General features: G+C 36.5%; 1 protein-coding gene across 2 annotated transcripts in view; it reads left to right on the top strand.

Annotated features, from left to right (window-relative positions):
* The window catches only part of ATF6 (activating transcription factor 6), a 199,724-nt gene that overhangs the window by 143,363 nt on the left and 34,185 nt on the right, over positions 1 to 22,176 (top strand). For both annotated transcript variants that reach the window (XM_008978232.4, XM_003824557.5), the window contains exon 15: positions 6,193 to 6,277. In XM_008978232.4, the coding sequence (XP_008976480.2) occupies positions 6,193 to 6,277 (85 nt within the window). The remainder of the gene's footprint in view (positions 1 to 6,192; positions 6,278 to 22,176) is intronic.

The raw sequence follows: 22,176 nt of genomic DNA, 5'->3' as shown, positions 1-22,176 counted from the left end.
GTGAGCCACTGCGCCTGGCCAACTCAAGTTATTGAATGAAGTAATATGAAGCACATGGGCAGAGACTTCCTGGTCCTATACCTGTCCAAGGCATGTAACCAACATTTTGTTTAAGAGCTTTCCCTAGGGAGATCAATCCTGACCTGGTTTAGAAACATTTTTTCCTGAAACTCTCATGAAAAGAGAAGAATGATTTTGGATGCTACTGTCTTATCAGAAAGTATTTACAAGAAACCATTTTGACCAAGAAACTCAAAATTAATTCTGGTTTTTAAAAAGAGAGGCATATATCACTCTTAGATTGAACCTTATGAAATTACTGATATTTGACTCACAAAAGTGACAGTTTTTTATGGTCCAACCTAATACTTTTTGGTGTTAATAAAAGGGAGGCAGGGTTAGTTGGGCAGTTTGTGGGGGACATCCTACAGAGTTTGACATGAAAAGTATATCTTAAATCAAAACTTGAATTTGTACTTATTAGGATTTCAAGCTCATTTTTCCTCTGGTGACCTTGCCAGCATTATCAGATTTGTATTAAGTGTCAAAAGTTTCCTCTTGTCAAAGCGTAAACCTTGGCTCATTCTTGGGCCATCTGTTGTACACTAATAGTTTTGATTTATTCTTCTGGCTGACATGCATATTAATGGTACAGATGCAAGCTTTATATTTCCTTTTATGGGTCTGTAGTTTTATTGCATATATTAGTGGCACAAATACAGCATTCATATTAGCTATTTATATGAACTATTTCTAGTTTTGGGGTGACTAATATACTTTGCTTATGTTTTTACTATGCTGAGAAGCCCTGTATCGTAGACATTTTAATAGACTTTAAATGATTACATTCTACTTAATTTTACCACCCCTAATTTTGTTTTTTGTAATTTTTATTTTCAGGATATGTCATGATGTATGTCTGTATATTTTTATGATTTCAAATTCCCAAATTGCCATTGCTTTAATGAATGAGCATATTTGGTTTTTGATCAGGAATTACTATAACTACTAGAAAACAACACTAGTGCAAAATGTGAATTTAGATAAATAACTCTGAAAGGCCTACTTCTAGTTGATGCTTTGGCTCTGATTTTTGAGGGTTAACATGTTCTTCAACTTCTTTGACAGCTTGAAAGATATGAAATAGAGTGATAGAAAACAAAAGCTCTCTAGGACAGGGACATAGGTTAGAGAAAATTTAATACAAAGCTGTTTTTGAAATAAGGCTAGGTGCTATTTTTATTTTTGATCTGCTTTTAACAGTTTCCTATATTGGAAAACCAAACCCATCTCTGGAATCCAGTGGATATGGGCCAAATATAAAATGTTAAGAGGCTGGTGTTGCTATTGGTCTGCTATGCAAAACTTTTTCCCTAATAGAGGTCTGTGTTGATCTGTGTGAAAGCTGCTCAGTGTCACAAGTGCAGCCTGAGTTTCATTCATTTCTAGGGGAAATTATGATAGAAATAACATTCCTTTCTATTAAAGATAAAGGGCTCCAACCTTGAGCCAGAGTTTTCTAATACAGTAGAAGCCATCTTATCTATATAGTGGGTACTAGTAGATAGTCTGTTAATAAACAATACTGGCTAAAATAATTTTTTAAAAAGATATGTATGTTTATTTCATTTGATTATATTAATGTGCACTCATTGGCTAGTTTTGTATGTAGGGCCAATTTCTTTTCTTTGAGTCCAAATCCACTCTTCAGAGTTCCATGTTGCCATTCTTGCATAAACTATACTCACAATTCAGTAACCGTAATTTCCAGTCTTGGTTACAGTTACTGTAAATTGGAATAAGAACTTAAAGGTACTTGTTAAGCAATCTGAGGGCAGACTATTATGATTTTTATGGTTGCTTTGCAAGGAGAGAACATTTTAAAACTTATCTTTATCTTTTTGCTCTCTTTTCACACTATTAGTTTATGTAATATTTTATTACACAATTATACTAATACAATTAATGAAAGTAGTCTTGAAAAAAGACACAATTCAACTAGTCGTGAATGTTCCCTGTGCTATGGGCACCAGTCAGTGAGTTTTATAGGGGGAATGGGAAGGACCATTTAATCAGTCTGTACTCTACATAGATATGTAGAATCAACATTTGATAACTCTCAGTAGGGCCTGAATTTTATTGTGAGTTACCATAATTAATTTCAGTGGAGCAAAATGTGGTCCTTTTCTTTTGATAAGCCAGTCTCCAATGCTTTTGTTTTCTTAAAAAGACAAGAAACGTAACTTTGAAGGCTGTGTTATACACTAATATTCTGTTGGTTTCTAACAAATTGCTTGGAAGAGGGGATTGGGAGAACTGTATGAAAGTAGCATATTTTCTCATGCACAATATTGCACAACATTAGAAAACTGATGCTTTGTTTTCATGGTGAAATGTTTTGGTGTTTCTCCCCGCCCCCTCCCCTCCATGTTTCTCTAACTTTTTCTGGGAATAAGAGTAACAATACATTGATTATAATATTTGTCCACATGGTTTCATTCCAGAGGAAATCCTATGGTATCTAAGCCCTACGGAAAGCCTGATAAAGACATTTCAGGAGTCCATTCGAAGATGTCTTAAAATTAATGACATTGTTTTGAGTGACAGTGCCGAAATATATTTCTTTCTAAGGCAACATTCTTATTCTACTATCCTTTTTATTTTTAAGTAGTTTCATTTTTGTCACAGTTGGGTTATTTTAAACGATTTAATTGGAGGGAAAGAAATACAAATTCATCAAATTTTACCTCCAGAATTGAATTTCCTTCACTAGTTCCTTAATAAGTATTTAAGTAAAAGGGGGTGCAATATCAAGAAGACTAAATTATAAATATGGTTTCTATGCTGTTAAAAAATAACAGTCCTGTCCTTGATTAACCATTATGGAGATTCCTCTTGACCAAATACCTTTAGAGCTGTTTCACAGATTTATAATTTAACTAGTAATTTGGTTTAGGTTTAGGTTTAAGTGACAGAAAATCCAAAATAATAGTGGCTTAGATAAATTATAAGTTTATTTCTGTCTCATGTATAAGTTTCAGAGATCTAATGATAGCTACTTAATCATCTGGATCCCTGTCTCCTTCTGTCTTCTTGCTCCATAATCCTCAACTTGCAGCTTCTGTCTCATGGAACAAAGACGGCTACTCCAGCTCTAGCAGTCATATCTGCCTTCTAGCTAGCAAGAAGGAGAAAGGGAAGGAGGAGGGAAGCCTTCCACCATTACCACCTTGAAGAAGTTGCCATTTCTTCTTACAGTCCGTTGACCAGACCGTGTAGCCTTATTTGGTTGCAAAGGAGGCTAGGAAATATAGTCTTTATTCTGGGTGGCCTTGTGCCCAACTAAATATCACAAGTCCTGTTGCTATTTTAATGTTATAGAGGAAGGAGAGCATATATTGGGTAAGAAAAAAAAAAAGGCTGTTTCTGCCACAATTCAGTTTCCCCAACAAAATAAAAACTTGGATTTATATTCTTTAAAAGAAAATATCCTCTGTAGCACAGTGCTGAATACATGACAGGACACTGTGCTCAGTAAATTTTTTTTAAATGAACAGTAAGGGCCGGTCGCAGTGGCTCACACCTGTAATCCCAGCACTTTGGGAGGCCGAGGCGGACAGATCACGAGGTCAGGAGATCAAGACCATCCTGGCTAACATGGTGAAACCCCGTCTCTACTAAAAATACAAAAAATTAGCCGGGCGTGGTGGCGGGCGCCTGTAGTCCCAGCTACTCTGCAGGCTGAGGCAGGAGAATGGCATGAACCCGGGAGGCGGAGCTTGCAGTGAATGGAGATCGTGCCACTGCACTCCAGCTTGGGTGACAGAGCAAGACTCCATCTCAAAAAAAAGAAAAGACAGTAAGAGGCCAGTAAATATTTATTGAGTGATTACAGCTCCTTTGTTTCTGAAAATGTGACTCACAGTATTAATGATCTGAAAAAGAGTAAGATGAACACAGAGAGAAAGTAATGATTCAGGATTCATTGTTGTGAGGTTCAAGAAACATTTATTTTGAGGAAGTGGAGGTAAATATTCAATGAAGTTAACTACATTGTCCCAGATATATAGATAAGATAGATAAAATGTATATATTATATATTATATAGACACTTATTTTTATTATAAGATATGTACTGTTAGAGTTGGTAGTATACCAGCTTTGGTTCCCTGCAGTCTGATTTTTGGGCCTCTTGGTAAACAAGTACTTAAAAACTGTTACCCCAGTTTGCAAACCTTTAATAATTAGAGACAAGGCAGGTTAACGTAATAATTCGTATGCATGCAAGATATGATTCTTCTTTTTCATAAATCATACCTAGTTTTTAGCTTTCTGCTGCAAAAGTAACTAGTTTGTTAGAAATTTAGTGAAAAGAAAAAGTAGGAGACATTGTGTTCAGAAGATCATGTTTAAAAACAACAATTAGTATGGCATCTGTATCTTAGCAGGAAACTCAGAATTAAGTCTGAGCCTGACCTTAACCCATGACCAGTGGAATCTAAGTTTGTTTATTTTTACAATAGCCTTAATCTGGGGCTTGCAAATTTTTTGGTTTGTTTTCACATTCAATTTAGAGACCCTGAAGCAGTATTTTAATGATAGGAATTAAGCTATGTATAACTTTCATGGCTTGAAGATCAGCAAATTCTGTTTTTTCTTGGTTATAATGTTATCTTACTCAGAAATGTGTGATCTTTGTGTCTAACAATGCACTTAAAAAAACAAAACAAAAAATTCCCTTGCTGCAATGCTGGAATTCTAACAGAATTTACTCATCTTCTCTCTCCTCCCCAATTTTTAAAAGCATGTTCTCATGGAAATGTTGCCTTGAATTACACAAAATACAAGCAGTTACTGGAAATGTTTTCTACACAGTTCTGTTCATGTATATCAATTTCAATTTGTTTTTCACTTTTTAGATTTTTTTCTTAGTTTTGCTGATAATCACACTTCATAATCATATCAACTTTGAACTTTGAAGTTGTGTTGAATTTTTATTGCTCTCAGCTGTATCAGATCCTACTTTTTGATGAGTTATTTCATATAGTAAGTTTGTTGAATGAATGGTGAAACAATGAACACAGGAACAAGAAAAGAAAGCAAAATGCGTCAAACTTAGGTTTAGTTTTATCTCCAGTTTAACCATGCTCCCTTAAATGGAAATGCTAATATACTTCTTTTTTTCTTTTTTCTGTAACAGTTCATATGTTTTTGCTAGGAAGAAGAGGAGTTATTGAAAACAGTAGTTAATATCAAAGTCATAAGTCATTTATAATCAGCCTTAGAATGCCTACAGATGTATATACATTTTTCAAAACACTTATACTCTGCCTTTTCTGAAGCCAAGCTTCTCTTGGCTTATTCTTACTTTTAGTACTTGTGTGCTGGAAATTAGAAACCTCAGATGCCCTGCACAGTGTAGGACTATACAATTGTGCTAGGCATGTATTTATAATTCTTTAACTCTTCTACCAAACTGTGTGCTTTTTAAGAGCAAAAACTGTACAACTTCTTTAGCATGCACCTGTCACTTGCAAATAAATGTCTAATTCTGTGGTCCCTTCAAAGGGAGAAGAGGAGGCTAAGCAGGCAAGGCTCTAGGCCTTGGCCCTGCTTCAGTCAGAATCTTTCTTCTACATGTTGATAATTTCTTTCTTCTACAGATAGAAAATTCCTGGGATAAGAATTTTGATGGGAAAAAGAGTTTATTGCCTTTAAAAAAAAAAAGTTTGAGAATGACTGTTTAGGGGATAGATACTCTCAGTATCTTGTGACATTATCTAGTCTAGCCCCCATCATTTTACAGGACTGGAAACTGAAACACAGAAAGGATACATAGTCTTGTCCAGATTATACAGCTATTTAGTGGCAGAATTAGAATTAAAATCCCTTGTCTTGACTGCTTGACCAGTGTTCTTTATAGTGGTGCTACGGCATATGTGTTGTAAAAACCTAGGAGTTTTCCAAGATCACTGCATAGTGCCTGACAACAGTAGACACTCTGTAAATGTGTATTACATTAATGAATGAATGATTCTAAGCTGGTTTGTAGTTAATTAAGCCAACTTCAAATAAAAACTATAATTTTTCATCATCCCAACGAAATATTGACCTCTTAGAAGCCCTGAATTTGGCCTGTTCTAGGACTAAGCCAATTGTTATATATAACAGATTGTTCTTTGTTAATTTTAGGATCACCTGCTGTTACCAGCTACCACCCATAACAAGACCACAAGACCAAAAATGTCAATTGTGTTACCAGCAATAAACATAAATGGTAAGTTGAAATTCTGATGTATGAACAATATGAGATTTCATTGTTTAACCAAGATTCTCTTCATTAGTTCAAAGACATTTAAAATGTTCAGTTAAATGAGTATATATCCGTACATTATTTCTGAAACATTTTTCCACTGTTTTATTATTTTTAAAATCCATTATTCTTCTTAAAAAAATTACTACATCCCTAAAAGAAAAAGTAGCTTTCTTTTACTTACAAAATTGGAAAAGCTAGCATCTTGACTGCTCTACAGACTTGCATCTGCAACCCTTCTAGTCATAAATGTAGTGTAAGAAGCCCCTGCTGTGTTCTGACAGTGAATTTGTAAATTAGATTTTTGGAACTCAGAGCAGTTTCCTGTGTTACCTAAATGTTGATATCATCCTAGACCATGCCACAGAAGCCTATTTATGTTTAATTGATAATACTGATGAGTTTGACACTGATAGTATTACTATTGCGTTTTGTTATATTACTAGCCCTGGACATTAATACAAATAATACAAATACAAATAATACAAAATACAAATAATAATATAATGCACAGATGTTAAGGCATAATATACCTGCTTATAGTTTAGAAGAAAAAAAAAAGACAAGCACAAAAATCACTGTACTCCAAAGAGAAAGTCACATAAGTAATATGTGAGGTACTAAGAAATCTAGTGAAAAGAGATTACTTTCAGCTTGATTCTTCATGGAGAAGAGAAATAACTCACTCCCATTACCAGTTGTGGATTATAAATGAGCACAGTGTATGTTATTGACTAATTGCTTTCTCTGACACATTATATTGAAAATTGGAGAGTTGGCCATCTTTTTCAAGTTTGTGTATCTCACATAATGTAGGTACTAGTAAATTTTCTGTCTGGTAGCAAAAACCTCAGTATATGAAGAAGATGAAAACGAAAAGCCCTTTGAACTAACCTGCAGTCGAACCAGTTCACATTTTGATTGATAAATATAATTAAACCTTCAAATACAATTATAAAACAAAACACTAGAATTTTGGGGGGATTCCAGATAAGTTTCAATAAAATTTAGTCTTCAGGGGAAAAGTGGTATTCATCATACATTTTAAGACCATAGAGGACCTTAGAATTTCATGATCTGTATATAGACAGCTTATTAGAAATGCTTAGGAAGTAACTTCATAGACATAAATGGGCTTTTTGTTAAAGCATAAAAATTACAATATTTACTTAGCCTTACAAAGACATTCAGAATAAGTTTAAGAAAAACAGTAACATTGAGAAGAACATCTCTTTCTTCAGTAAAGACATACCTTTGAAGTTACTCATGGAATAATCATTTACTACCTGAAGAAGAATATATTCCAAAGTGCATTTTATTACATTCCAAAGAATGTATTTAGGAAGTCTCACTTATACTCAATCTATAGGTACCTAAGTTTCTCTGCCTAAACTAGAATAGACCAAAGGGTCAGCTTATGCTCAGAAAGGCTATTTTCTAAGCTTTATCAAGGCAGAATTCACTTAATTTTGTTCTCTGATACTGGGTTCTTATGCAAGAGAATGCCTGGTCTTATTTTGTAACAGTGAGCTATCTATTTATATTAAGCCAAAACCAACAAGATGCTGTTTGACTATGTTTATCTTGGCCAGGTGACTGATTTTCGAAGAGGAGCCTTTCATGGATTTGGAAAAATCCAGTCATTAGAGGATCATTGTCTTTTTAATCTGTTTCATACTCTTTGTAAATAGTCTTTTTAAGAACTTCCCTTTTTAGGATAAGTCCTATTAAAAAATCAAAATTCAAATTCAAGAAATATTGATTGAATATATACCATGTTTCAAGTACCATGCTACATCCTCAGCCTTTTCTCTTAACAGTCTTGCTCTGAGGATACTTCTTAAATTAGAGCCTGATTTTTTCCCCTTCCTCATGTACCTCAAAGTCTGCAGCAGGGCAGGTGGTATCCTTGCTTCCCACTACAACTTTCAAATTATTTCTCCTTCAGTCCCCTTAACATCTTGCAAATCTGTCACATCACACTTTACTCCTCTAACCCTTATTTGTTGCTGCCGTCTACTCCACCTTCACTGACGACTCCTCCACTGCCTCTGTCATCCTGCTGTCTAACTTCAGCATCCCCATAGAGGAGTCATTAGTACTCTAGCCTTTTTTGATCCAGTCATCTTTTATTCCGCGCCACCTCAGCCTCCCATCCATATGGTCATAATCTAGACCTTATCATCATCAACAGCAGCACTCTCTTTCAGATCTCCTTTTCAGGCATCCCACTCTCTGACTGTTACTTACTGTCTTACTTTAAAACTCACACTCCAACTACTCTCTTAACTTACAAATCTACAGTCCTTTGACCCTGCCACTTCTTTTCTGTGTCCATCACATCCTTAATGGCCATACATTCCTCCTTACCCAGCTTAAATTCCATGGTCCCTGTCACCACTCTCTTGTGAACACCCCTTACTTCCTGGCTCCTTTCTTAGGTCCCACTTTCTTGGAAAAACTGCTCTCTAGGTAAACCCAGCTCTTCTCTCTATGCCTGCTCTCAAGCAGCTGAAAATTGCTAGAAAGTATCGTTCAGTGAGAACAAGTAGATTCACTTCAAATTTATGACCATTAATTTCAAGGGGATATTTAATATGCCAGTCATTACTAGTAAATTCACTTTCCCTCTCTCTGAAAGAAAGAATTTCTCACCTTCTCTTGTCAAAACTCCAACATCCTCTCTCCCCACTCCCTCAGCTAATGAACTCACCAAATACTACACTGAGAAAATAGATGTCATCATGCAAGAGCTACATCATGTTTCCACTACCACCGGCCCAGCTGCATCTACACCCACAAACTCTGCCTTCCCTCTTGTTGCACTGAAAGAAAAGTCTCTTCCATTGGGTTCTAAATCCCAGCTTTGCTACTTGCTGGATATGTATCATTGGACAAGTTAATTAACTTTTCTGTACCTCAGCTTCCTCATCTGTAAAAGAAGATATTAGTAATACCTTCCTCTAAGAGTTGATGTGAGAATGAAATAAGTAAAAAAGCTTTAAATAGTGCCTGACTATTTTGGGGTTAGCTGCTGTTTTACTGCAATAATCATCATTGCCATTGTCCTTGAGACATCATTGCCAACTTCTAAGGTAATTTCTTCCTTTTGGACCCTGACTCCTAGCACTTCTCACAGTGCTCGAAGACTTTACTCTGCATTTATACCATTCCTCTTTTATACAGTTTCTTCTTCTCTACAGGGTCATTCCCGTCAGCATATAAATGTCTTTTTTTTTTTCCTCGAGGGAGGGACTCATTCTGTTGCCCAGGCTGGGGTACAATGGCGTGACCCATGGCTCACTCCCACCTCCACCTCCTGGGCTCAAGCAGTTCTCCCACTTCAGCCTCCCGAGCAGCTCCTGAACACAGGCACATTCCACTCCCAGCTAATTTTTAAATTATTTGTAGAGACAGAGTCTCCCTATGTTGCCCAGGCTGGTCTTGAACTCCTAGGCTCAAGTGATCCTCCTGCCTCAGCCTCCCAAAGTGCTAGGATTACAGACATGAGCCACTGCACCCAGCCCAAAATGTCTTAATATTACTGTTACCTCTGGTGTAGGGAGACTTCTTTGACTTCACATCCTATTTCTCTGTTACCCTTTAGAGCAGAACTCTCAAAAGACTTACACTCACTGCTTCTACTTCCTTACCTCTGATTCTGTCTTCTTTTCACCCTTACCAAGCTTTTGCCATTTCACTTCATGAAATGCTCTTGCCCTTCCACTCCACTGAAATGCTCTTGCAAAACGGAAGTCAATGACAAATATCTCGCCAAGTCAAAGGTCATGTCTCCATGGTCATCTTACTTGACCTCTCAACAGTATTTGACACAGCTAACTATTCCCTCTTTTTTTTAGTCCACCCAATTCTTACTTTAAAAAATTTCAAATCTATAGAAAAGTTGACAGATGAGTGCAGTAAATATCTAGAGACCCTTAAGTAGATACCACCAGTTGTTAACATTTTTCTATATTTGTTTTATATCTATCTATGTACACTCACCAGATTTTAAAACCTATTTGAGAGTGAATTGCAGATAACATGGTGCTTTACCCCTAAATATTTGAAAATACATCTGCTATAGAAAGGACTTTCTCTTACATAACCACAATAAAATGACGATACTAAAAAAAGTTTAACATTGATACAGTAGAGTTCAATGTATAGCATATATTCAAATCTCTCCATTTTCCCCCAAAATATTCTTTATAACTTTTTGAATATATGTTCCAAAGATTATACATTACACCCACTCATCATACCTCTTTGGTTTCCTTTAATCTAGAAAAGCTCCTATCCTTTTTACTGTCTTTCATGACATTTACGTTTTTAAAAATTAGACTTATTTAGGTATAATGTACATACAATAAAATTCACCAATTTTTTGTATACAATGTAATGAATTTTGACAAAAGTAAACCATTGTGAAGCCACCATTTCAACCAAGATATAAATGTTGTCACTACTTCAAAAAATTCCCTCATGCTCCTTTCCAGTCATTCCCCTCCTGTACATTTTTGACATCCCTTCTTTCTTGAAATATGTTATTTTCTAGGCTTTCATGATACCATGACTTGTCTAGGTTTCCTCCTGTATCTCCTCAGTCAGCTTATCCAGCTTCTCCTCTTCTGTGAGGTTGGAATCTTGTTTGTTATGTTCGCCGCTTACCACCATATCCCCAGCCCCTGGAATAGTACCTGGTGTAGGAAACCTTGAAAGATGAGGCACTTTCATTTACATTAACTCATGTCATGCTGAGCTGCCAGTTACGTGCAGGTTAACTGTTCTTTATTCAAATGCTGGGATCATGTGGTGTGAATCCATTGGTCAAAAAGGAAAGATAAGAAGGACAAAATGCATGGGACCAGAATTATTTCAGATTTTGGATTGTTTCAGATTGTGGAATATTTGCATATACATAAGGAGATATCCTGGGGATGGGACCCAAGTCTAGATATGAAATTTATCATTTATGTTTCAGATACACCTTATATACACAGTCTGAAGGTAATTTTATACACAATTTTTTTTTTTTTTTTGAGACAGAGTCGTGCTCTGTCGCCTGGGTTGGAATGCAGTGGTGCGATCTCAGCTCACTGCAAGCTCCATCTCCCGGGTTCACACCATTCTCCTGCCTCAGCCTCCCGAGTAGCTGGGACTACAGGCGCCTGCCACCACGCCTGGCTAATTTTTTGTATTTTTAGTAGAGTTAGAGTTTCACCATGTTAGCCAGGATGGTTTCGATGTCCTGACCTCATGATCCGCCCACCTCGGCCTCCCAAAGTGCTGGGATTACAGGCGTGAGCCACCGCGCCCGGCCTTTATACACAATTTTTCACAATTTTGCTCATGAAACAAAGTTAATATACATTGAACCATCAGAAAATAAAGGGTCAGGTGTGGATTTTCCACTTGCGGCATTATGTCAATACTCAAAAGGTTTTAGATTTTGGAGCAATTTGGATTTCAGATTTTTGGATTAGGGATACTCAACTTTTATTCTCTTTTTTTTTATAGATAATGCCTCAAGAAAGTAATTCATACCATTTGCACAACCACTATATAGCAGAGCCAAGATTTACATACATTGTATAAAATATCTTCTAATTAATTATATTGTTAATTCAGTATTAAAGACAGATGTGCAAGGATTGAAAATATTTGGGACTCCAAAATTTAAGATAGATTTTATACCATTTTATTCCTACACTATAAGGTGGGAAAGATTCATTGGGAGCAGTATAACATAATACAGTCATTTGAATTTGGTAGGTATATGTTTGTTGAATAAAAGAATAAGGTAAATGTTATTTGGTGATTACTTTGTGACCACTTGAAAATATTTTACTAGTTTAATAATATTTTATATAATTAATAATAGTTAGCAAGCACAGATTAGTCTAATCTTTTCAAGTGTAAAGTAATTAAAACATATACTAGGCTACCTTTCTACCACATTGAGATTTGGACTTCAGAGTGAATTGAAATTATTAGCCTCCTTTTCAGCAATTGTTCTATAAATAAAACCATGCAAAAAGTTGTCCTATGGGAAACTATAATTCTATAGGATTCTTCAAGACCCAAAGATAAATTTCTTTGGCTTATTAGACTTATGGATTTGACAAATTATATTATAATTACATAATGTATAATCTGAAGAGTTTAAGTTATGTAGGCACAAAAAGTTTGAGTACCTATTTATTGAAAGAGCAGAGACATTGTGAGGATATCCCTAATATCAGAGTTGTTCATTCTGAGCATATAAGGGTTTGAGAAAGTTGAATAAAATACATTTTCTGTCATTTCTGCGTTTAAAAGTTACATACAACTTGGAAACAAAAATGAGTTGTGGAGATGATCCCTCTCTGTGACTCAAGTGGAGCTTGTAAAATTTTGGAGAGGGTGGCAAAGGATAGAAAGTGAAGACAGAAATTCAGATTTTATTGAGCAACTGGTTTATGTAATATGCTGGATGGGGATATTTGTAAGATGAATTTGATTTTCCAATTTAAGCACAGTAAATTACATTTCCAGGTCAATGTCTGGTCTTAAACTGTAACGTATTATGATTATACTTTGTGGTTTTAAGCCATGGAAGAAAGTTTCAGAAATCGCTAAAGAGAGTAGGATATGGGTGTGAAATTAATGCCATTTAGAAATCACGTCATATCGTCTGTGTTCTCCATGCCAGTTTTATTTTTGTAATTTATTGTTTTTTACTTTGCATTCTGTTTATTATTTAAATTCCTTTGTTTCATAAGAGAGTTGAAAACAGGTTAGTGAAGCTGCAAGAAAGTAAGTCTTTCTTTGTCTGAGGAAGTTGTCACACAAGATCATTGAAATAAAAATAGAATGCTAGGTATGCTTTGAAAAGGCTTTTTTAAAAAAGGATTGCATGGTTGGTGGAACAGTGGATGATGGACTAAAAGCTACTGATTTCTTTTTTTTTAAAGGATTTTGGAAGTTCTACTAGTAGTTACTGTAAGCTAACATTTCCTGCTTTTAAATTATTTCTACTTATGTTGTGGCAAAACTGTTCATTTCCTTTCTTTCACTCTTGGTAAATAATTGAACAAGATAGAGCATAGAAAAGGGGGTTTTTAATTTGATTTTTTAGTGATATGTTTGTTTTTTTAATGGTAGATAGCTAAACTTTGTAGATATCTTTCATAGGGGAATGAATTCTATGAACAAGCCATCAGCAGATATGTTTCATAATTTGGCCAACATGTTCATTGATTTGTTTTTACTGTTTCCCTTCCCTTCTGTGTGCCATGTACCTGTCTGTGTGGTACATGTGTAATAAAAATAAACAACTGTTTATAACTGTTACTTGAATTAAGGGCCCACGTAGATGAACAAATGACTACCAGGCTAAACTGTAATTATATTTAATCTCAAAGTAATTTCCATCCATATAAAGAAAATCTAGAAGAGCTTAATAGCAATGGTTGCAAATACTAGTGCCAGCACATGCAACACATTTTTAGTTGGAGAGGTCGTAACAGAAGGGTAGGAAGCAAACCAACCAAATAAATGTGTTGGTTTTAAAAATAAAAGAATATTCATATAACTGCTTTTGATGATCACAGTTTTTTGGACTATCCCAAGGCAAATATATTTGGAAACTGTCCTATTCATTCTGCTCAAGCAGCCTGGTTTCCTAAGCAGGTCGAGAGTTTTTCCTTTTATTCTTCTCAATATATTTCTCCTTAAAGGTCTGCAGGTTGTCTATTTTTTTTTAAAAAGTATTATCTACCTTGCATTTTCATTGTAATTCATTTCATTTCAGTTTCATATCATTGTATCCACACAGTTGAATGGAGTCTTCACTTAAAACTATGTTTTAATTTTTAAAAAATACATAATCATAGTTCTCTTTCTCTCTCTCTCTTTTTTTTTTTTTTTTTTTTGAGACAGAGTCTCGCTCTGTCGCCCAGGCTGGAGTGCAGTGGCGTGATCTTGGCTCACTGCAACCTCCACCTCCTGGGTTCACGGCATTCTCCTGCCTCAGCCTCCCAAATAGCTGGGACTACAGGTGCCTGCCACCATGCCCGGCTAATTTTTTATATTTTTAGTAGAGACGGGGTTTCACGATGTTAGCCAGGGTGGTCTCGATCTCCTGACCTCATGATCTGCCCGCCTCGGCCTCCCAAAGTGCTGGGATTACAGGCATGAGCCACCGCACCCAGCCCTTTTTTTTTTTTTTTTTTTTTTTTTAGGAGACAGGATCTTGTTATATTGCCCAGGCTGAACCTGAGCTCCTGGGCTCAAATGATCCTCCCACGTCAGCCCTCTAATAAGTAGCTGGGAGTATAGGCATGTGCCACTGCACCCAGCTTTAGTTCTCTAACTTTTGACTCATTATTAAAACTAGTAATAAAATTCCCATACTCAGAATTTCTACTGAGGAAAGGAGAAAAATCACACTATTCACCTGAAAAAATAATTTTTTTCTCAAAACATATATACAGATCCACTAATTATGTGCAACTGGCAAGTAAAAGATGAGAGTTCACATTTACTCTACTAACTTCAATAGGTACTACCTTTGTAGAGACCTGAGGCCTGAACTGATTTGGCAGTTTTCTACAGAGAAGGCAATCACCTACAGAGACAGAGTATGTATGAATCAAATTATCTTTAGAATTTGGTAGAATTTGGCTGAATTCCTTAGATCCGTTTTTAGCTCACTGCCCCACATTGATGCTAAGATACCAGTTAGGCCTAGACCAACAATGATGATTTAGATCAATTCTAAACCAGAAACAATATGCTGATTAATTTTTAAGACATCAGTTAGGTACCAGGTAATATAAATTCCCAATGTCTATGGTATAGAATCAAAAATTAGAAGAATATGATATGTAATAGAATATTGATAACTAGTATCAGTTGGTACCTTGGGAGATAAAAATTGAACTAGGCTATCAAGGATATTTAGAATATAAGGATAAAGAGAGTATAAGGTGTTTGTGTACGGCATCTAGCTACAAGTTGCAAAAACCTAAGATTTGGCTTAAATAAGTTGGTTTCATTTCATTTCATTTTCTTTTTCCTTTCCTTTTCCTTTTCCTTTCCTTTCCTTTCCTTGCCTTGCCTTTCCCTTCCCTTTCCCTTCCCTTTCCTTTCCTTTCCTTTTTCAGAGTCTCAATCTGTCACCCAGGTTGGAGTGCAGTGGTGTGATCTTGGCTCACTACAACCTCTGCCTCCTGGGTTCAAGTGAGTCTCCTGAGTAGCTGGGACTACAGGAACACATCAGCATGCCCAGCTAATTTTTGTATTTTTAGCAGAGACTGGGTTTTGCCATGTTGGCCAGGCTGCTCTCAAACTCCTGGCCTTAAGAGATCCACCCTCGGCCTCCCAAAGTGCTGGGATTACAGGTGTGAGCCACTGTGCCTGGCCATCAGTTGTTTTTTGTTTGTTTTATTATATTGAGAAGTCCACAGCAAAGAATCACAGTGAATGAGCCAGTTGCTGTGTTGAGTCAACGGCTTAAGAGCGGCTAAGGCCGAGATTGCAGAAATTCTTTTGGCCTTTCCCAGATGATCACAAAGTGACTGTTGCAGTTCAAGCCATCATATCTGTATTACAAGCAGAAAAAAGGAGGTGTCTATCAAGAAAGCAGACATTTTCCAGAAATTTCTAGAAAGCTCTGCTTATGTCTTATTGAACATAAACTGTGTCAACTATTTAGGCCTGGCTTCAAAGGAGGCTCAGAAAGATAATATTTTAACTAGGCACACTATGATTTGAAAAAAAATTTGGAGTCTTTTTAGTAAGGATCCACCCTCGGCCTCCCAAGGTGCTGGGATTACAGGTATGAGCCACCGTGCCTGGCCATCAGTTGTTTTTTGTTTGTTTGTTTTATTATATTGAGAAGTCCACAGCAAAGAATCACAGTGATGAACCAGTTGCTGTGTTGAGTCAACAACTTAAGAGCAGCTAAGGCCAAGCAGCAGCTGCTTGCTGCAGCACTCCATCATATGCTAAATTGGAATTGAGCAAAGTGTCTGGGAAGAGACAGTAAAGAGAGGATTTATGTTGAAAAGAGAAATAAATATTTATTTATTGCATGGGATGCAGCCAGAAGATTTAGGTCATTAATGAGTTGAGGAAGTAACTTTAAACTATCAAACATAAGAATAACACAATGAAGACTCTATTAAGATTATTAATCTGGCTAAGAATTGTATATAGAAAAAAATGAAGAGCGAAGATGAGCTAGGATAGATACTAGGATAGATACTTTGGAACAATCTCAAGATGAGGTGATTCAAAGCTTGGAATGGGAAGAAAGGAAAAATTTCCAAAGAAATTCCAAAGGAAAAATCTATAGCATTTGGCAGCTGATGATTTATAAAGGAGAGAGAAGGAAAAGCTGATTCCATGATTTTGAGACCAGACCACTGAGAGACTAGTACTGCCATTCAAAGAAATGGATAAAATGGGAGGGACAGTGTGAGATTTATGCATCTTGAATTAGAGATGTCATTGGTGGGTATTTTTGTGTATCTCTTATAACAGATTGGTGTGTATTTCTGTGTATCTCTTGTAACGGAATACCAAGTAATTCTTGACTGATGAATTTCATTTTCTTTCCTTTTTGTTAGATACTACCAGCCCCCTCACAAGTTAGTGTCCCTTTCCATCTGTTGTATTGTCTTAGACTTCTCCTCATTCACCACCTTGATGCTTTTACAAGATAACAAAGCTTATGGAGATAGGCATGGGGCAGCAAGAAATATAGAGTGGGAATCTGCAGAGAAAAGAAAGATGAGCCCTCTTTCTTTGCTTGTTTTCCCTGTTTGTTTGTTTTTTTTTCTCTGCTTTGCCTTGGGCATGATTGGGATTACTGAGATTATTCCTCTTGTCTATATTGTTGCATTAGTATTTTAACTGGTGTCCCTAATTTATTATTTTTCCATCTTAATTCCTACAATTCACCCTGCATACTGCTGCCAAGATGAGTCATCCTTACATACTGCTTTTGTTATATCATTATCCTTCTTGAGAACCAGCAGTGGATTTTCAGTGTCTATCAGATGAAATCCAAATGCTTTAGCCTGGCATCAAAGGCCCAGGACAGTCTGTCCCCACATTACCTTTTCAACTCAGTTCTAACCAAACTGTTCTACTAACAGTTCCTTGAATCTGTATTCATTAGTTCATTTAAAAATACTCATTCGCTGATTCTCCTTTATGCCTAATGCTGGAGATACCAACACAGAATAAGGTACCCATGATTTGTACTTTACTGTAGGCTCTAAGTGGAAGAGACAGAAGAAAACAAAACAAAAAAATTAACAACCCAAACAAAACAATTGCAGCTTATGACAGTTTGGGAGAAAGAAAGAAATATGGTCCCTTCATGAAATATGGTGGGAGTCAGGGGTAGAGAAGACCTTTTTGATTGGGTAGTGAGGGGATAACAGTTAAACCAAGATCTGAAGGATGAGAAGAATCAACTGTGAAGAGTCAAGGGGCAGAAGATTCCAAGCAGAGGGAGCAACAAGAGAGCAGAGGCCCTGAGGCTGGAAAGAATGTGTTCGTTTTAGGATTTGTCAGACGACCAGTAAGGCTAGAGTAGGACCCAGCAGGGAGAGGTAGGAATGATATGAGATCAGATCGGGAAGGTAAACAGAGGCCACATCAGACAGGGAATTGTAGGCCGCGGTGAAGAGCTGTGATTTATCAATATAGTGGGAAGGTGCTGAGGAGTTTGAGGTGGGAAGTGACTTGATCTGATGTACATGTAAAGAGATCACTCTATTTTTGCACATGTGGTGTCCATGTCTTGGATTACCTGTCCTCTTCCCTCCAGGCTATCTCCTACCCATCCTTCAAAATCCAGCTGAAATCCTACCACCTCTGCAAAACTTTTGCTTTACTTCTGTGGACCACTAGAATACTTCTGTAGGTCCTAGAATAAATAGTCTTTCCTCCACTGAACATCCTTAATGTAACCACCTCTCATTTATGGCTTTATCTAACACTACTCAAAGATAATTACCTTGAAGGTGTTGTTGTTTTTTTTTTATTTAACTGTGTCTCTTCCTCCTCTTCATCCCATGCCTAAAGAAATGCTCTGATACTTAATTTTTAATTTATACTTAGAGTTGGGAAATTTTTGCCTTTTTATGATTCACAAAAAATAGCTGTTCTATAGCTGTATCTTACCTCCCTCATTTCCTCTGGTTGGCCTTACTTCCCTCTTATTTCTTAAAGTCATTAGTGTATCCATTTTTAACTCTTCCCAAACCATTTGATTTTCTCCCACTTAGCAGAGCCTCTTCTGAACTCTCTACTATAAGGTAAACCTGGAAATAAATAGATTTCTTAAGTGGAAAAAATAGGGTTAATGGTAGAGCTGCCTTTATGTACTTGGAATGTTATTACTTTGCCAAGAATGATTATTGTGTTGATGATTTATTGGCAGTTGCATGGGTAATTTTTCCATGAATAGTTTGTATTCATTGTATTTGATTTACTAATTAATTATTTAGTTTATAGGAACCTTCACAAGACCCCAGAGGTTTAGATTCAATCAGCTTGCATTGAACCTTCTAGGATATTAGTTACTTCTTTGACCCAAAGGAGCCAGTTGCTGAGCCCCCTGTACCTAAGTGACCTTCAGAGTCCTGTTAGCTTTCAGTGAGATCACATTCACTCTTTCTGCCTTGTGACAAAAATCTGTTTCTACTCAAACAGATGGTTTAGCTTTCAACAAATAAAAACTAGAGATCAGCATCTACTTAAGCCAACAGAGTTGGTTTGAGCCTCCCACTAACTCTCCAAAGTCTGTGTTATTTTTTATTTTTTAATGTTAAGCTCCTCCTAATGGATTTATCTTTGTACGGGGAAATCAAGAACCTTGCACTTTGTCAGAAGATGAGCCACTTCATATAATCTCAAGTTTCTATGTTTTAGAAGAATTGCTTAGTAAGCACAGGTTCAACTGCTCTGCGTTCTCTCTTTTGCAGTTACACCAACTGGAAACATTGGGGATCATAACTTTCTGTGGAATGTTACATAGGTGTGTCAGCACTTACATGATACTTTCTTTGTTATTTAAGACATCTGCAAGCTGAGGATGGCCAGTGTCATTTCACAGATGTACATGCCAAAGACATGGTAGTTTTCATTGACATTGGGAAATACTCCTTCTCTTGAGCTTTTACAAATAAAAGTTAGAGAGTGCTAAGAAATCCATATTTTTAAAAAAATCTAGAATCTTGACATTGAAAATATAAATGCAGATTGTTAATTATATGTTCCTGTGTTAAGAAAGCATTCTTGCTTTCGGGATCTTGAGTACATCAGACAAAAGTTGCCTTTGAACTCAACCAAGTATCCATAGAGATATTTGCCTCTATATGTATTATTAATTTTACAGAAACAAATGCCTAGCTTAAATATAATATTTAGATTAAATAGTGAGACAAATGTAACCTGCACAATAGTTTGTTGCTACGAAAGGAATTGTTAGGAAGGCCATATAAGCAGTTTCTTTGAAGATACCTAGGACCTATCTCTTTCTTTTCACTCTATTATGTAGGACAGAACCTTGTGGGAAATGTGATCTACTTGGCATCATTATGGTATGGATTAGGACAAAGAAAGATGCATTAATATTCCTGTACTCATGCCATAAAATATCATGGTTAAAAAGGCTTTAGTACAAAGTTATCCATGGTAACTCCCTTCAAGGGATTGGATTCCTTTCTGCAACATGTTGCTCTGTGGCCAACCAGTTTAGATATAATCACCGCCATGTATAGAGACTGCCTGCTTTAAATAGCTCTGGCAATTTGTAAATTGTTCCTTTTCTGTCTCTTAAATCCACAGGATTATATATAAATATAATATTTCTTCCACATGACAAACCTTCAGCTGTGTGTATACTATATACCCTCTGAGTCTTCACATCCCAAGACCTTCCAGTTTTTGGAAGCTATTCTTGTGACCTGGGTTCATGGTGCCTCGATTCTGGTCATTCTCTTCTGAATGGGCTCTGGTTTTTCCACATCTGTTAAAGAGGGCCGATGAATGCTGAGCATAGTGGAGTATCTCCTAATTCTATATAGTGTATTTCTATTGGTGAAACCAAGGTGTTTTTTTCTAGTTACATCATACATTGTACCTTCTGTCAAATATAGTCTTTAGCTTTTTCATATATGTTACTACCAAGCTTTTTAATTTTATTTGCCGATTTGGATTTTTGGCCTGAATTTAGAGCTGTGTTTTTATCCTGATTAGATACAGTTTTTCATTAAGTTCCTTACTCAACAAACATTCAGAGAAGGCTTCCCTAAGTCCGTGGAATAGGTTAGGATCCCTTCCCCACTTTATGTACCCAGAATACTCCAAACTTTCTTATTTTTGTAACATTCATCTTACTTGTAATCAGTAGTTATCATCAACTTCCCTGCTAAATTGGAGGCTCCTTAAGGTTAGGACCTTATTTATTCAGTATTCTTTGTTATACCGACTGCCTAACAAGAGTAAGTGCTTAATACATAGTAGCTGCTCAAAAATGTTTGTTGAATTGAATTAAATATATGAAGTATCTATATAAGCCAGGCACTGTCCATTGTATCTAAGAAAAAAATGTAATTAATTAAATGAACACACAGTGAAATTTGAACTGAATCTTCAATACTGGCCAAGTGAATGAGGCATTCTGAGCATAGGGAACAGTATAAGTAGGGATATCAGAGAAAGAAAAGTACTTAGTCCATTTGGGGAATTAAAGTTGGACTAAAGTGCACATGGATCAAGGTACAGATGAAGCTGCAGAGGCAAGCAGAAGCCAGTTCATCATGGCCTTGTGTAGGACATGATACAGAGTTTGACTTAAGCCTCTGAGTAATGGGGAACTATTAAAATATTTTGAGCAGGGAAGAGGCACAGAGTTACATTTCAAAAGATTTCCCTAGCAGCAACATAAAAGATAGATTAGAGGGGATTATGCTTTTATAGGGACAACAGTTAGAAAGTTATCATCTAGGCAATAGATGATGGGTAGTTCATATTTTAAAAAGGATTCTTTCTGTATACTATCTATTGTGTGTAACAAGTTACTCCAAAACCTAGCAGCTGAAAGAAAACAAACATTATCTCAGACAGTTTCTGAGGGTCAGGAGTCTAGGGCCAGCTTAGCAGGGTGATTCTGTTTCCGGATCTCTCTTGAGATTGAAGTCAAGCTGTTGACTGGGGTTGAAGACTTGATTGGGTCTCAGGGATGTGCCTCCACATTCACTCACACAGCAAGTGGCCTCTTTCTGGGGCTGCTCACAACATGGCTTCCCCAAAGCAACTGCTCCATAAGAGTGAGAAAGAAACTGAGTAAGAGCACTCCCAAGATGGAAGCCACTGTCTTTTAAACTTAATCTTGGAAGTCTCATACCATCACTTCTGCTGCGTGCTGTTGGTTACTTAGACCAACCCTGGTACATTGTGGGAGGGGACTGTACAAGGGTATGAATACCAGAAAGTGGGGATCATTTGGGGGCATCCTAGAGGCTGCCTTCCATGCTGCTTGTCAAAGAATGTAAAGAGTAAGTCTACAAGTCCATAATATGTTGATGGCTTATGGAGATAAGAGGGCAGAACACTCCACCTAGAAACTATCCTATTACCTAGAGCAGGTAAATAAAGTCATTTGCTTGACTGAAAGGTAAGAGGGTTAAGACCCACCATTCTGAATGTCAAGTAATAGTTACGTTGCAGTCATTGCTTAGTTTTATACTATAAATTGTGATAATTTGGTTCCATTTTTTTTTTTAGTATAAATGTGATTGCTGTTCAGCTTTATATTCAGCGCATAGCACTATGCCAAGTAACGTACAGGTTTCAAA

Source organism: Pan paniscus, chromosome 1, assembly GCF_029289425.2.
Source record: "Pan paniscus chromosome 1, NHGRI_mPanPan1-v2.0_pri, whole genome shotgun sequence".
Taxonomy (NCBI): domain Eukaryota; kingdom Metazoa; phylum Chordata; class Mammalia; order Primates; family Hominidae; genus Pan; species Pan paniscus.
The sequence above is the reverse complement of the archived record's forward strand: the minus strand, read 5'-3'. Positions and strand labels throughout refer to the sequence as shown.